We start from the raw sequence: 16,137 nt of genomic DNA on the forward strand, positions 1-16,137 counted from the left end.
CCTCCATAAGCCGCAGTGGGTTATCAGCCATTGCCAGCAAGTTTCCGTTCGCATCATTCATTCATCACTAGCGAAGCCTAAGAAGAAATAATTCCCCGGCCCGACACAACAATGCTCTTTACTTACTTGTTGGATACGCAAAGACCTATTAAAAATGCATTTTAGAGCCTAAAACGATAAGCTAATGCGTCTTTCTCACGACATTTATAAGAAGAAAAAACAATCCAACCACTCCCGTACATCATCATTGATACATTTCTATCAAAACTGGCTTTAATTTATTTTAAACTCTACGTTCAACAATAGACAGAAGACAAAAAGCGGTTGTATTGCTCGAATTGATTGTGTTGTGAGGCTCATTTTCGTCGATTTTGCATCCCGTTACACACTGTGGTCGTGTATTGCACGTGAATTCATGATAACATGACAGGAATGGTGGTTCGGCTCGCATCGGTGGTCAGTAATTTACAGCATGATTCCTTCGAACCTTCGTTTCCGCCCAGGGCCGCCGGCAAAGTTGGCGACCGCCATGGCCATTCGGTGTTTCGCTTCCTGGGCGCCTGTAAAGAGCAAGAGCAAGCGGGTTACTTCCCCATTTGCGTGATGGGGGTTTTGTGGTGCAAATTCTCACCTGAATAGCCGCGTGACAGTCCGAAGTCTACCGTTCGTTTGGAGCTGTTTGGCAAAAAAAAAATGGGAGGAAATGATTTATTATAGGGGATGTTGAAAAAAGGAGTTGAAGATTTAACATACTTCTCTAGCTCATCTTTGGCTCTTAGCATCGTGTGACCGTATCGTGCAATGAGATCAATCAGTACATCGTCGGGCTGTTCCTTCATCTCCTGTTTGTAGCCTCGGTAACTGTGGAGCAGTAGAAAGTGTTGATGCATCGTTAGTATCATGTTTATTATGCCTACCATATCGTGCTCACTACTACCTGAGGGCGGATGTTGTGTCGATTGTAGAGGCGAAAACCAGCAGCAGGATCGTCAACGCGATGGCCGACGCCCACGACGCTTCGGTAACTCTGCGTACTTTGGGAGAAAATGATTCGAAATTAAGCTCAGATGCTTTGTTGTATCATATAAACATGATTAAAACATGCTAAAACACATAAACTGGCATTATAAAAGTTGCAAGCATGCTTGCGTATTCAAATCTACGCAAACGGGCAGTTGCGACCGTTACTCGAGATGATGCTATAATTACAGCAACGCCATCTACAGTCGCCCACAGTGGTACTTCACCATGAAAATCGTCACAAAATCGTAATATTATACAGTAAATAAATTTGTAAGAAACTATAAGTTTTGAAAGGAAAAAAAACAGTTTCAAATAACGTTTGGATGGGTTATGTGTGCTGTTATTTAATTGGAATTTATTTGCAATTTATCTGCTTTGCCGTTGGAATAACAAATCCTGTATTGCTGCATTGCGCCCCCTTGGCGTGTAGTAAATATGATTCTTTTCTTTTCCACGCCATACTTTGGCTCTAATTAATGATAGTTTCCCAATTAATGGCAAACCAAACATGCAACTCAAATGCAACACATTTAATGTGGGCAAGATGTCCTACGCGTAACACTCCGTGGCAAGATGGTACCGGAATGTGTGTTTGCGCAATCCCAAAACCACGTGAGTGAGAGCTCGTGCGACGAGTGTGTATCTAAATCTCGAAAACCTTTTTTAGAGGCCACCGAGCAGGAATGATGCCTTTTAGAGCTTTGCAGCTAGCACACCCAATGGGGGGAAAAAGGGGGAAAATATGCTTTCGCACCGATTTTTTTGTTTTTTTTTTTATAGTCGATGGAAGAGTTTGGCTTTATTTTGTGTTGGATTGTTTGCTCCTTTCTTTATTAGTAATGGATTGCATATACATGTACTAATTGTCACAATGTGATGCCTAACGATTAAAATAGTTTTCAAACCTTTCTGTGTAGTTTTTTGTTTGCTTTTCTTTTCCCCGCACAACCAGGCGGGATTCCTTTATTAGTGGATTAATTTGTTTCACCCACCCGGCAGCCAGGAGACCCACCGAAGGTACTGTGCTCTCTGCTGCCGTGTGTGTGTGAAATGCATGGAAAGAAACGCTAGTAGTAGCAAGTTATGTGTTGCCATCATTGCCTTTTTAACGACTAATATTATCTTTCTTCTCTTTTTTTTTGTTTCCACGCACCGACGCGACTTCTTTCCTTCCCCGTTGACGAAGGGAATATTAAGTTTTGAAACGGTGAAGTGAGTGTCTGTATCACCCGGCGCCGGCTCACGAGGAGGAGAATACGCGCACCGGACTCTCTATTGCATGTTTCTTTCATTATTGTTTGGTTTTTCCTTCCGCAACTACTATATTGGTAAAGGGCTTTTCTGTGTCAGTGTTTCGTTTTCTTCTTCGTCCTCGATATATAATCAGTTTGGTTTGGTTCATTCCTCCATCCCTGCCCGCGTGAGCAAACATATCTTCGGCGCGATCTCACAATACAATTGCACCTTTTTCTCTGTACTGTAAATGCTGTACTGTGTATTGCTGTTGGCTGACGATCATCCCCCCACATTCCCCGCTCTTTTATACCCCCACACGCACATCTTACCGGCTTTTCTTTATGTGTCGTACAGCCATCTTCAATCTTCTCACTGTGGGCCCCAGCGTGTGTGTGTGTGCAGCACACATCTCATTTGTGGGCCTTTTTTGTCGTTTATGTTGCTATTTTTGTAACCGACCGGTCCCAACCCACCCACGACGGTCCCCTCGACGATCGGACGAGCTCTGCTGCACCGTACCGCATCGCACCACCGTGCATCACACACCCTCCTTTTGCCCCGACCCCATTCGAGTATCATTCCGATCGGGCGCTTTTCGTTCGTGTAAAAATTCATGGAAATCACCACACTTCACTATCGCTCGCTCCCCCCTCTACAAACCCAGCCAACGCAGCTTGAACTACACTTAAACAAGGTTGTTTTATTACTTAAGGGCATAATGCAGTACAAAAAATGTGTTCTCGCAAGTTTGATTATTCTTAGTTCGTCCTTTTCCCGCTTTTCCAAATTCCTTTCCACTACTCAGACGTTACACACAGCGCGCGGTGGTGGTGTCTCGAGCGATCGCGGAACACCCCTCCGGTTTTTGAGGGCACAGGACACACACACTTTGAGATGATATTATTGCTCTCCTGTGCATGTAGGTTACAGTGCCGGGGACAGGGAGCTACGTCCGCGTCCGCCATTTGCTACCGCCGTACCCGCGCCGCCATCGGTTCTTAACAAAAGCAATTCTTGCAGAAAAAGGAAAAACAAACCTAGTTAATTTGAAGAGAAAAAAATACATGCCGACGGCCCTCACTTCAACACACCACCGTCTACGATGATGCCTGCTCTCAAGCGCGTTAGAGATAATGATTAAAATTAATGTAAGAAAATTGTCAAATAAGAAAGCGCGCAAGCGCTTCTTCATTCGCGCGATCGCCAATCAACGCACACCACAAGCATCGACGCAACGCAACGTGCTCTCGTTTCGTTGTGTTCTCCTCCTTCTAATCCTCTTCCTATATTCATTAGCTCTTCTGCACGTTGTTAACCTCCGTTTCGCGATAGGCAGAGTGAGGCCCCACCGTTCGAGACTACAAACACACACACGCACACTGGTTCATGTTTACGCGCCTTTAGTCGCACCGCTTATCATGTTCATTACCTCTTGCGCTAGACTCGCGTTCTCGTGGCTTACTATCATCATCAATCAAGGAAGTAGGTAGCACAACTTTGCTCGCTGGTTTTGTTTGTGTATTTATACTCTTGTGTATGTATATTAAGGTTGTTTTAGTTTCCTGTGTTTGCAAATCATTCACCAGCGTCCAGCCAGCAATTCGATCGTACACACCCCTGCCTTCCATTCCACGCGCCATCGCGAGAGAGTGCGTGTATTCATTGCTAGTTATTTGTTGTGTTTCAAGTAGTAAAACGAATTCATAAACACCGGAACAATCGTAAGATTAATATGTAAAAAGACACCTCCTCCCCCCCTCCCCTCCCACTCGTCTCCCTCCCTCTCGACAGCTTATTACAAGCGAATACTTTCCCGCGTGTGTTTGCAAACAACGGCGAAAAGTAGGGAAAAGATTAAATTCAAACGATAGTATTATTGCAAAACAAAATTAAAAGTTCAAATGAGCAAATTCGGGAAGTAGTAAAATACCGATTTGCCAGGGACGAACGACACACGCACGACGATGAAACCTGGGGCGCGCGCGCACTTCGGATAATAGTTCTGCACGTTGGCTTCAAAAATTCAAAATTCACGAAACAACACGCTAAAGTACGGCAGACTATTAATGGGGAGAGGCCCCTCTCCGAAAACGGGGACCCCAAGATGATCAAACTTCCCTCCAACTCTTCCTACATACACATACACAGCACGCGCAACACGCACAGCGCAGCTCTGCCGCGATCGTTCAGAACGGGATCGGTCCCCCATCATCCTCAAACGTTCACTCATTACCGACTAACGATAACAAGAAGAAGCAGATGACTATTAAGGACAAATACATGGGAGAGCGAACAGATCGATTGTTGCAAAAACAAAATAATAAACAAAACATTCAACTGGGGGTGGTGGTGTTGTGGTTCGAGGTGAATTGATATTTGCTTCGTTTCTCTTTGTAGATGATGGCCTGCCATTATTTTAACATTCCTTGCTCACACACAAACACGTGTCTCTATAGTTGATGTTTTCCGTTCATGTAGTAATAGTAGAACGACTTTCAGTAGCTAAACTAAAGCGCAATTAATGCTGCCTTTCAATATAGGAACAACCCTCTCTGTTCTTTTTTAAATGTGTGCTTCAAATGTTTTCTCATATTACTGCTGTTGTATATGATGAAGAGAGGGCAGGGAGGGAGGGGCGGGGGGAGGAAGCTAGAGAATTCACGCACGACACACGACTGATTAAAGCACTGGCAGCATATCTGTGTTTCCTTCACTTCAGAATTCCTCACTCTCACACATCAAACGCACACACACACACACACAAAACTCAGGTTAAACTAACTTATTTCCCTCAAGCAACACGTGTAAGTGTGTCGGTAAAATGGGGCGGGAGGGGGAGGGGATTACGATTCAAAAAATAAATCTAGTATTCATCGACATTCACTCTCCCGTTCCGTCCCTCCGAGCTCCCTCCTCTTGCGCTTGTATTGAACGTGCGTGCGTGCGCGACATATGCGTATGTGTATGTGTATATACGGTTCGTAACCTAACATTCTCCAAGAAGGTGGTGCGGCGCCGAGAGGAGCCCGCATGAGCTGGATCCACCGCTTCCCGCTCGAACGCCCAACACCGCCACTTCATCCTCTTCTTCGTAGTTAGGGCGCACCCTCACTTTAACCGAGCGACGGGAAGTCATGCTCGTCGTCCACCTTCGGCGCAGCCGGAGCATGCTGCTTGGCCGATCGCGGGTTCGGTCTGCTGTACTTGGTGTTGTTCATGCCGCCCTCGTAGTTCCGGTCCGGACCACCACCCATCGGCGGCCGGTTGTTGCGCCGGTTGTAGTCCCGCTGTGGCCGCTCGCCACCCTCGCCGCCGCGATCCTCGTAGTTGTTGTATCGGCCGCCTCCGGTACCTTCGCCGCCGCCCTCGCCGCCTCGATAGTTGTTCTCGCCGCCGCCGTACTCGCGCCGTCCGCCGCCCGGTGCTCCCTCGCGGCCCATTCCACGGCCACCGCCGGCGCCCCGGCCGCCACCGCCGCGACCTCCTCTCGAGCGGCCCAATCCACCCCGACGGCTGTCGTTGAAGTGGTACTCAATTTCCAAAAACTGCTTCTTGCCGCCGCCACCGCCGCCGGACGCGGCCGGCTTGCCGCTGTTGTGAGTATCGTTGCCATCGTCCTCCTCGCCACCGTCGGCGCCAGCGTTGCCGCCCTTCTCCGCCTTCGGGTTCGTTTTCCGGTCCAGGGCCACCATCTTGTCCCACTGGCTCGAGTCTTCGCCCTCGCCCGCCTTGCGCAAGTTGTACTGTGGCTTCAGCCGCGCGGCCGCCTTTTGTGCCTTCCATTCGTCCAGCGTCATCTCCTTCGCCTCGTCGTCCGATCGGCCCGCGGCGGCCCCGTCAGCGCCCGCCTCCTCGCCGCCGTTGCTCACGTTCGTGCGCTCCGCGTTCGCTTCCGCGCTCGTGTCCGCGTCCTGTGGCTGAAAGTCCTGGTCCGGGTTGTTCGAGTACTCCTTGGCGTCCTGCTTCGAGCTGCCCCAGTTGTGCGAACCGGCACCGTCCCGCTTGTCCACCGCCTTGATTCCCGTTTTGTTCGAGCCCGACTGGCGGTCCAGCTCGCGCTTGCCGCGCCCATCGAACCGCTTCACACCGCCGGCACCAGCGCCACCAGCGCCGCCACCGTTCTGCGCGTACGATTTTCGCTGCCCATCGCCACCGTCGAACTCGCGCGGCTTGCGCGGATACTCGTTGCCGCCGCCCACCGGGCCACCACTCTTGTTCGGTCCACGCGGGAACTTAGCTCCCGGATTAGTGCCGCCGCGCTGGTTCTCCTGATTGCGGATGTTATCTTTCTGCGTTTCCTTGATGCCTCGGCGCTCGGCACCACCGCCGCCACCGCGCTGATTATGTAAATGATTGCCGGTTCCGTTCGTCTGTGCGTGCTTCGCGTTGTCCGATTTGTCCGGGTGCCGATTTTCGGCCCCGCGGCCACCACCACCAGCACCGCCACCGGCCGCCTTGTTCTCCTTCTCACCGCCCTTCGCGGTCGCCTTGCCGCCCTGCTGCGGCTGGGCGGCCGGTGCGGCAGCACCACCCTGCTGCTGCGATGGCTGCTGCTGCGCCTGCTGCTTTTTCTGCTGCTTCTGTTTACTCTTCAGGATGGCCTCGATCGGATCGCCCTCATCGTCGTCGATGCAGAACAGATCGTAGCGGTTCGCCACATTTATTCCGTAGGACGTGTTCTCCATCTCGTCGCGTGCTACCACTCAGAAGACGAAAGCGAAAAAACGCCGTCTCGGAAGCGGAAAAAGAACTGCCACTAGAGCTCACACCAACACTGACGCACGGGCGCGTGCTGCTACTGCTGCCACACCACTACACACGCGCTCTCGCACACACGCAGTACACTCTCGCGGGGAAGAAAACCGCGTGCCCGCCGATTTGATTGCTCGCACACGCGCTCACGCGCTCGCTTTTGCTTTTCAGCAGGAAAGATGTGCGTGCGCTGTATTGGTGTGCGTGTGGGGGGACGGGGGTGCCCACTATTCAACCGCGTGTTGCGGGGAACCGGCAGCAAGCGAGGAAGGCAGGTGCTGGACTGCACTGATGGCCGTACGTGTGAGGAGCGGGCTAAAGGGGGCTCCACCTTCGTCTGTAGTCGTTCGACGGTGCGGTCGGGGTCGGCTGTTCAATACCAACTGCGCTCGTTTGGCTCTGTCTCACTCTGCTCTTCACCTGCGATACACCATTGCCTCGTTCACACACTCGTGCGCACACCGAATACTGCCCGTACGGGGAACTGCCTGCGGCTGCTGCTTTGCCTCGTGCAAGAATGGCAGAAATCGATCCACGGGCCCTGTGACGGCAGGCGTGATTCGAGATTTGAATTTCGAAAAACGCACTACTCCTCCTCGACGGTCACACCAACACCACTTCGCTTGCGTTATGATCGGCCTTTGCTCCACTCTGTTGCCGGTGTCGTTCCGGGCGTGCTCCTCCTCTCGGTCGCGTGTGATTTTTCCGCGTTTTCCAGCAGTTCGTTCCGCTAAAACACACTACTTTTCCCACACTTTTTCGCAATCGCACATTTTCCGTTCGCTGAGATGTGAGGGTTTTTTTTTACCTTCGCTCCGTTGACATAATTACTCTTCAGATGACCTCTGTCGCGCACAGTACGAGACGATCCTTCGCACAGTCGCACGGGTGTGGCCGTTCCTCTGCTAAACACCATGTGCGCACTGGTCAAGGCTGCTACAGCGCAGGTAGGCCTGCATTCAAACCAAATGTCAAATTCAAACAAAATTTGGATTCGTACAACAACTGCAGGTGAGCGCAGTGGTTAGAAAATCTACAAATTTGCACAAAATGTAAATATTTTAGAATAATAATATGGCAACCCAAAGCACAGCTCGTATATCGAGATAGCTCCCATAACGGTTTTTGATTAACGTTCTACAACGCACGGCGGAGATAACCGTCCAAGATGTATACATAAAACATTGGATTTCATATATACATCTTGCTCTCTTATGTGTGTTGTTTATGTAGGGTTTCTTGATTGAAAATATAAAAACAAATATTTCTACTGTTATTCGAAATTTATGTTTTTTTATGAGAACGTTGTTAAGTTACTATAACGGAATCTTTAATTATGGTTCGTCTCGGGTTTCGTGTTTACATCACATTAATTTGGCCGTCCAGTGATGTATTAGATGGAGGTGCCTGACCCTACAAGATCGGAAGGCATCGAACCCCATCAGGACCTTGCAAATCTTGTATGTTGTTGTTTTTTTTAACAGCTTGTATGTATATGCTGGCAACGCCATGAAGTTAGTTATTCCATAGTAGAAGTTCAACTGGTTTAAAACTATCGTAGTTTCTAAAAACTATGGCTGATAAACTTTTTAGAATTAAAATTTTCTTTTATAAAAATCAATCAAAACAGATAGTAAGATTTTGTATTCGGACCACACCGTAGTGGTGTGCTTCGTATCTTGATAATTGATGGTTGGATCCATTACAACAACAAATTGATGTATCACCCACAAATGTGGGAAATATGTTTAGGTTGTCTCATAGGTAGTTTAACAACGATTAATTATACTTTTTCGACAGACTTATATACATAGGTCTGTCGGTGAATGTTTGGCAAAAAAAGAGCGTCAAGCTGATTGCCATTGCATTCCCCATTGATAGCATTGGAATAAAATACAGTTCGATGATTTTACAGTCCCAAAAAGGTGGCTTCTATGTCGCAACTCTCTACTGCTTCCTCTGCTACCCAGTGCGGCCCTAAAAATAGCCCGGCCAAAGCGACCGAGAGCAAGAGTGCAGAAGATCCGAATTACTATTTTTATCAGTCCAATGCCCGTGCTGCGTACCTTCCCGTTCTGTCTTCAAGCGAGGGGTGGCGCTTTCCATTCGAGTTGCCAGAACTCTCTACAACTCTACAGTTGGAGTTCGATTTTTGTAGAATGGAGATATGGAGATGAAACAAAAGCAACCCTCCACTCGCTGTATGACTGTAAAGCAGCAGATTGCCACTCTCTCGGATGCGGCAACTTTCGTAAGGATGTTATCGAAACCCAGCTACACGAACAACGCGGTTCCCACCGTGTGTAAATTAACTTTTGAACTCGATAATCGCTTATTCCCCATATGGCAAAAGTTTAATGTTACGCAGGCACTAAACTAACGCAATACGCGATGAACTTTAGAGTTTTTGTGGAACCTTTGTGGGTGGAAAAAGGGACAGCAACCAACCGAAAATCCCGCATACCGTTACCGTAAGCCCCCGCGGGCATGAGGGAAGAAAATGTTTCACGACGAAAATGTTTGAAATATTTTCTCCGCTGCTACGGTCGTGTTACCGTTGTGTAAGCTGCCCTTTTCCAAAAGGGGGGAATTGGAGGCAACAACAAAGTCATCTCACCCCAAGATCAATCACATTTCTGCACAGCAGGAATGGTTGCACGAAACCCTTATCACAACTACCCTTCTTTTCCACTTTTCCTCTCCATCCCCAGCCACGGTGTCCGATGCGCTCCGCAAGCCAAGGCGGAAGTTTTCCGTTTTTACTACTACGAGTATTGATACACAACACACGGAAGGTAAGGGAAAAGTGGGAGAGGGCGAAATGGAGAAAAACCGGGAACAAACTTAAAGCAAAGGGATGAAAATGCGGCCACCCATTTTTTTACTTTGTGCTGTCCTCTTTACCGGACCGAACAGAACAGTTGGGGCTTTTGTTTTGAAACCATTAGTAACAAGGAGAGGCAACATCATCCCCCATAGACACACACACACACACACAGAGGTGGGGACGTGGGACATGCTTTTATTATTCATTTTTCAGCACAATGCTCTGCGGGATGTTTTTCTTTCATTAAACCCGACAACCCGTGAAATATTGTCTCCGGGATAGTTACCGTGGAGAATAATGGTGTGAAAATAGCACACGAAACATGAAGCTGGCGGAAGGGTAGTACGGTAACACGGGGCGTGATGATGAGCCCACTCGGTTACGGTATGGTTGAGGGGGGAGGGAGGGGAGCACATGTTTGAAGTTCCATTTTTACCAAGGAATTAAAGCTTTTTAATCTAAAAATTTGTTAATTATAATACAAAAATATTATATTATTTACAGCGGATGAGCCTAAAGGATAACAACTTTATTGTTTGATTATGTTGTGAGATTATTATATTGCATATATTGTGCAACGGTATGTTCAGAGATGTATGTTGGAACGAATATCAGAACAAATTAGCATGTTTGATATATCATTTTATAATAGAAAACACTCAATACAGTAGGAAATACAAATTGAAGAACTCTACACAATTTTAAAAAAATTCAGAAAAACACCACAAATATTATAAGAATTTCTATAAAAATGCCGAAAAAAGAACCAAAAATGTCTAACCTAATAACAATTAATATAAATATAAGAAGCAATACTATAATTACACTGCATTATGTTGCTGTTGAGGGCTGCTCGTTCGTTGCACCAGGACAGAAGGCGGCACCTGCAACAAGAACATGAACAGAAATCAAATTGCAATCCACTAACTCGAAACCACTCGACGTATGCAAATAGCCACCCCCCCTCCCCCTCCCCCTCTCTCTACTCCCCCATTAAACTGTTCGCTTCTGAATGTTCTTTCCACCACCAACCCAAATTGGGTATGGGGAGGGCTATTTGCATCCACAGTTCCTGTCCGTATTGCACTCCCAGGCTCACATGCACCAAACTAAGAACAAAAAAAACTGTCGACACACAAGCTTTGGGCTGAATTGAAGTTCTCTGTCCACTCGAAAGCGCCAATTAAGTTCGTTACTAGCACTCCCCACCAAGCCAGCTCCCTTTCCCTTCACTGATAGGAGACGGCAAAGCACAAAGACCCACTGCGAACACCGCTTTGCACCCTGCAACAGGTCGGCGGCTTCCCCACCCCAACACCAGCAGCACGTTGTATCGTTCAAAAGGATGCTAGGCCGTTTATGCTCGGTCCCCTCCCTTACACCCTTAGAACGTAACCCTTCTCCACTGTTTTCAGTTCAGAACTAGGCACAAACACACACACACACACACACACACACACACACACACACACACGGAAAGAACGGAAAAACGGGTAGAATAACAACAAACAAAAATTGCACGCCACCCTTGCGCTCTACACCACCACGACCACGGCAGCAGGTTCCGAGATTTTTCAAAGCGCCAAACACCCCAAACGGCGAGATCCTTGTGCAGGAAAAATCGTTCGAGTCCTGTTCCAACCCACGTGGTTGCAGCACTCTTTGGACACCAGCAAATCGTGCTAGGTGTACATGTGGTCCCCTATATTTATAGTGGTCCGGACAGTCCTCCCGTACCGTGGCCACGGATGGGGATGAGAAGGGGGAGGGAAAAGCAGCCGGAGTACGATGGGGGAGAGAGAGCGCGCGGCACGAAGTTGCGCATAAAATCTACACAACTCTACAGGTAGTCCTTTTCCGGGGCGATCTCCCCCTCGCATGTATGTGCGTGCGTACGTCCGTTTGTGTGGCTGTGTGTGTGTACACGTGTGTGTGTGTGTGCGCCTGAATAGAGAGGGTGACGAAACTTGCCTCGAAGGGTCCACCAGCACGACCAGAGTGAGTGGGGCAATGATGGTGTTGAAAACGCAACGGAGGAAAGAGGGTTGGAAGTGCGGTAGCCAATCTACACACCGAGATAAGGCTTTTATCACGACCAAATTAAGAGTTTGCGCAGACGAAAGCGGTCCCTTTCCGATCGTGTACTCTACGCAAAGGGATGAAGGAAAGGGAAAGCGCACCACAGTTGGATTGTACAGGAAAAGCAAGAGATAGGGAGAGTGAGAGAGCAGGATAGAGAAAGAAAGCGAGCGATGGAAGGAAGTGTACGGGAGAGTAGGAAAGAATGAGAGAGAGAGAGCGCAATTTGGGGGAGATCAAAAAGCGCCAACCGCCAAAGTGCAGCATCGGACCGTCGAAGGATGCTGTGACGTACGGGCGAACGGGTGTGCGAAAAGGACACACCAAGCAGTGTTCGTCCTTTTCAAACGCGCAAGATGCAGGGTTGCGGTGGAATCAACAAAAAAAATTAACTGAAATGTCAGGCAAAATCGAAAGCTGCATTATTTATCCTTTGCGAGTGTTGCAAAACCGATTCGAACCTAAAATACCATCGAGGACCTTTTTTTTTTCTTCCTTCGTCCTCCGTTTCCATCCGTCACACATTTTAGCACGCACGTGCCGTTTTTTGCGTGTGGCAGAGCCTCCAGTACGGGGCCAAGACTTCCCCAATCTACTGTTGCTTCTGAGGAAACACTTGACGGAAGCCGCAGGATTTGCAGCAGTGGAAGGAGTGACCCGGCTGCTTAACTTCATGACCGCCTCCGTACACAAACAAACAACCAAACAAACAAACAAACAATCACTCCCTTAAAGGGGTTATGTTCGTTTGCCCACTTTAATGTCCACCGATAGAGTGGTTGGAGGTCGTTATCCTCCATCGGGCCACGGAGAGCGGGGGCGGGGGGGGACAAAAAGGGAGAACCAATGCAAGGACCAGCACTGGCAGGACTCCCACCACCCATCGGCCGGAGCGCTGTACACATTTGCTTCATTCATTTTTGTTCCATTTGCAGGCCCGCCTTCTCCTACATCTTCCCTCCCCAACAAGGCCAGAAAGCGTTGGAAAGGTGCAAAAAATATATATACACACACACACACACAGCAAGAAGCAGTGGCAGCAAGGAACGGATGGAGCTTGTCACGGCACTCAGCACACTGTATTGCCATCACCCCGGCCACCTGCCCTCATTCCCTGGTGGATTGGAGTGAAAATTTAATTTTCCCTTCATTACCGTTCCATACCGAGAAGCTTTCCGATCGAAACGATTTAGGGAATCTCCCCAGTGTGTGTGTGTGTGAGAGAGAGGATGGGGGCACGGGGTTCGATGTCCCCAAATGGAAGGAATGAAAAAGCCAGCAAGCTGAGTGAAGTACCGCGTAAAAAGCCTACGAAGGATGCCCGTTGCGGTTGTTTCCCCCCTCTACACACTCACACAGGCACAAACGACGCACTTGGAGACCATGGTAGAGATTTTGACGCACTTGCGACTCCCAAACACGGAGAGGAGGAGACGAGGTAGCAGCAAACGCAAAACCCGAATGCAAATGGGGCCAACATTTCGAACAAGGACGGAGAAAACAACACACAAAAAAGAGACGGAAAACCGATGACATTTCCTTCCCTCCACTTGGATAAACACCATTCGCCTGCTTGGATGTTTTCCCGGTGCCCCTTCGGGGCGGAGGCGAAGAAATTGCGAGAACAAAAGTTTGAAGCCAAGCCGGAGCATAAATTGAGTGACTAAGGGAATCACTTAGGGAATGGCACTTGGAGCAATTGCAGGCAAAGTGAAAACCCGTGGGCATGCAATTTAGCAAAATAAAAAGCCATATCAAGTATGTCGAAGTTAAATTTTCCCTCCCCGTCCCCTCCCCTCTGTACGGCAAGAAAGTCGGCAACTCCATCGCCCCGCGTCCTGAGTCATCGGTTCGCGGGTGAGTCAGGTCAACAACAGCGTGAAGATAAAAATTACTTTCAGCCCCGTACCCCCGGCCCCGGCTGATTGCAATCTAATTGCGGAGCTGGAACGCAATCCAGATGCAGGCGGGCAAAGTTGGTCAACCCTGATGATGCCCTGCTTAGCATAAGATAGGCCACCGAGCGGCAGTAATTGAATTGCCTGCGATGACCTGCGGTGTCACTAACTGGAAGGCGATGCTTCGCAATGGGCCCTGTGTTGGACAGGAATTTCCTTGCTGGTTACGGGTAGTTGGTTGTGATTTCCTACGAACACCGTCGACCGAAGTTCGTTATTGGTTCTGGCACTGGCAGGTGGAGTTGTCGATGTAAGGGGCTGGCAAGTTGTCATCTGGGGAAGGTGAAAGGGCTGAATCTGTTCATTTAAGAGTCGTTTGCTGGTAACATAAGGGGAGCAGTAGTTGAGCGAATGGAGTTATTGATGGAGTCTTACTATCGTTTTGTTCTGCGAACATCGTTCATCAAAAGTTTTGTTCACATTTTGTTCATCAAAAGTTTGAGATTCCCACTACTATTAGGTCGTTGAGGAATTAGAATCTGTAGGAATGATGCTACGAATGCTTCTACCCAGGATAATCTTCTCCAATACTACACCCCATGCCGAGGGATCAATCCTAAATCGAGAAGTCGTCCGGTTTAGCAACAATAAGTCCCACAATAAGTCGTTGTTACTGCGAAACGTGATGACCTTTTCAGATTTCTTAGAATTGCCAAACACGAGAAACTCAAAGCCACACACACACTCAAACGATGTATTCCAAGAAGAATTTGTCAGAATTTATCCATTCATACACTCTACAAGTGATATCATTTTTCGAAACATTTCGCGCCAAGAGCGTTCAACCGAAGTAACGACCGCTTGGCACATATGGCAATGTTTACCAGCCGTATCATCAATTTGACAAATTACCTAAAACGCTCCCGAGGGCAAACACATGCCGGGGGCGTGAAATGTGGTAGTTGGAATATGATATGCAAAAAAGGCCAGCTCCATTGCCCACGATCTTCCTCTATCCATTCGTCCTCCCTTGGCCGGCGCGCGCGCGCTCACCCCTCGAAACCACGACCAGGACACAAAGATAGTTTATTTCCGTCCGTGTGATATCTTTTCCCCTTTTTGGGTGAGAAGAGTGGCTGGGAGAAGGGTTTTGCCGGCGGACCTGGAATGTCACGCGGTGTTATCGCTAGGGCCCCGTGCATCAGAAACCAATGAAAGTGTTTGCTTTTAATAACGCTTTTCGGCCAAATACTTCCCATTTCACCACCCCGTGTCTCCGTTTGCGGTAATGGTAGGGGGTGGGTGGTTGATTTTGAGGTTGGGGGAGATATGCTATCGAGCTGGTGGGAGGGGGGGGGGGGGGGAGAAGGGCCATCGATTTGTGGAATGGTTTAATTTGTATGGCGACCCGCGCGAAAAGGGCAACTTGGTGCAGCCGTAACTTGGTGCCTGCAGCATGAATATGGAACGTCCGTTCCATCCAAAGTGGTGGCCACTGTTTTGGCACCATCGGATATTGCAAACCCGACCCTTGGTGGCAATTTTGTCAAACCGTGCAACCGAAAGAGACTACCACCGTATCGGGCGATTTCGCAAACTGGTTTTATTGATCGTGCATATCATTTAATTTCATAACGGGTTTGTGCCATATTGCACACACTGCACCGCGGCAGTTCTCTCTCTCTCTCTCCTGCGCGTCACTGCAGCTCGGGTGGTGCGATTTGCAAAGTGCACCCAACTTCAGTACGACCCCCCCACCCCTACCACTGTCCTTGACCTGACCCGACGCTTTGCCCTGACCGAAAGTCTCCACCATTGTTATCTACACTCCGGTCCGTTCCAATTTCACACCTCGCGCGGCCAGCAGCTTCATTCCTCAGCACTTGCGTGTGTTGCGGGACACGTGGTGTTGCGCTGCGCTGAGATGGTGGTACAGTGTGGTGCAAAATTGCACTCACCAGTGTGCTAGTACTCCGTCACACTGTGTACCAGAGTGTACTGCTGTAAAGAATCAAAGTATGCTTTGAAAAATCGGTGTCGCATTATATTCATTTACGACTACCCCAAAGAGACTTTTGTCGAGATAGGCTTATTTAGGTTTGTATGTTACATTACTTGCTTACTTTCTTACTTCGTCTTCTAATTCGTTATATTGACTTTAATGGCAAACTCCTTCATGCCAACTTGCCACCGAAACTTTACTCTCTCCGTTCTTGAGGACAGCCTAAAAGGATGTTACGGTCCGAGGACGTCTTGGGAAACGCTGTACGAGAGAGATCACTCGTACAACTCATCCTTGTAGCGGATCTTTCATTATACTTT

At 48.6% G+C, this 16,137-nt stretch overlaps 2 protein-coding genes across 3 annotated transcripts; both read right to left on the bottom strand.

The window, feature by feature from the left end:
* Positions 1–237: 237 nt before the first annotated feature.
* LOC120953029 (diuretic hormone class 2) lies at positions 238–11,535 on the bottom strand. 2 transcript variants are annotated; one of them, XM_040372686.2, is made up of 6 exons: positions 11,365–11,535; positions 10,664–10,722; positions 938–1,034; positions 754–861; positions 632–675; positions 238–560 (listed from the first exon to the last, which is right to left on the bottom strand). In XM_040372686.2, exons 2-6 carry the CDS (start codon positions 10,668–10,670, stop codon positions 466–468), a joined length of 351 nt encoding a protein of 116 aa, XP_040228620.1. In that variant the 5' UTR covers positions 10,671–10,722; positions 11,365–11,535; the 3' UTR covers positions 238–465. The 2 variants fall into 2 exon arrangements, with proteins under 2 accessions (XP_040228620.1, XP_040228621.1); XM_040372687.2 differs by having other exon boundaries at positions 11,349–11,535.
* LOC120953027 (RNA-binding protein cabeza-like) lies at positions 2,940–7,862 on the bottom strand. The gene has a single exon (XM_040372679.2). It carries the CDS (start codon positions 6,942–6,944, stop codon positions 5,373–5,375), a length of 1,572 nt encoding a protein of 523 aa, XP_040228613.2. The 5' UTR covers positions 6,945–7,862; the 3' UTR covers positions 2,940–5,372.
* Positions 11,536–16,137: the final 4,602 nt, after the last annotated feature.

The sequence above is a fragment of the Anopheles coluzzii genome, chromosome 2, assembly GCF_943734685.1.
Source record: "Anopheles coluzzii chromosome 2, AcolN3, whole genome shotgun sequence".
NCBI lineage: Eukaryota > Metazoa > Arthropoda > Insecta > Diptera > Culicidae > Anopheles > Anopheles coluzzii.

Bases quoted from the DNA above. Each gene is read 5' to 3' on its own strand.
- LOC120953027 (XM_040372679.2), bottom strand. From the start codon at position 6,944: ATGGAGAACACGTCCTACGGAATAAATGTGGCGAACCGCTACGATCTG.
- LOC120953029 (XM_040372686.2), bottom strand. The intron at 862-937 runs GTAGTAGTGAGC...ACTGCTCCACAG, and splicing joins GACACAACATCCGCCCTCAG to TTACCGAGGCTACAAACAGG. The intron at 561-631 runs GTGAGAATTTGC...TGCTCTTTACAG, and splicing joins ACTGTCACGCGGCTATTCAG to GCGCCCAGGAAGCGAAACAC.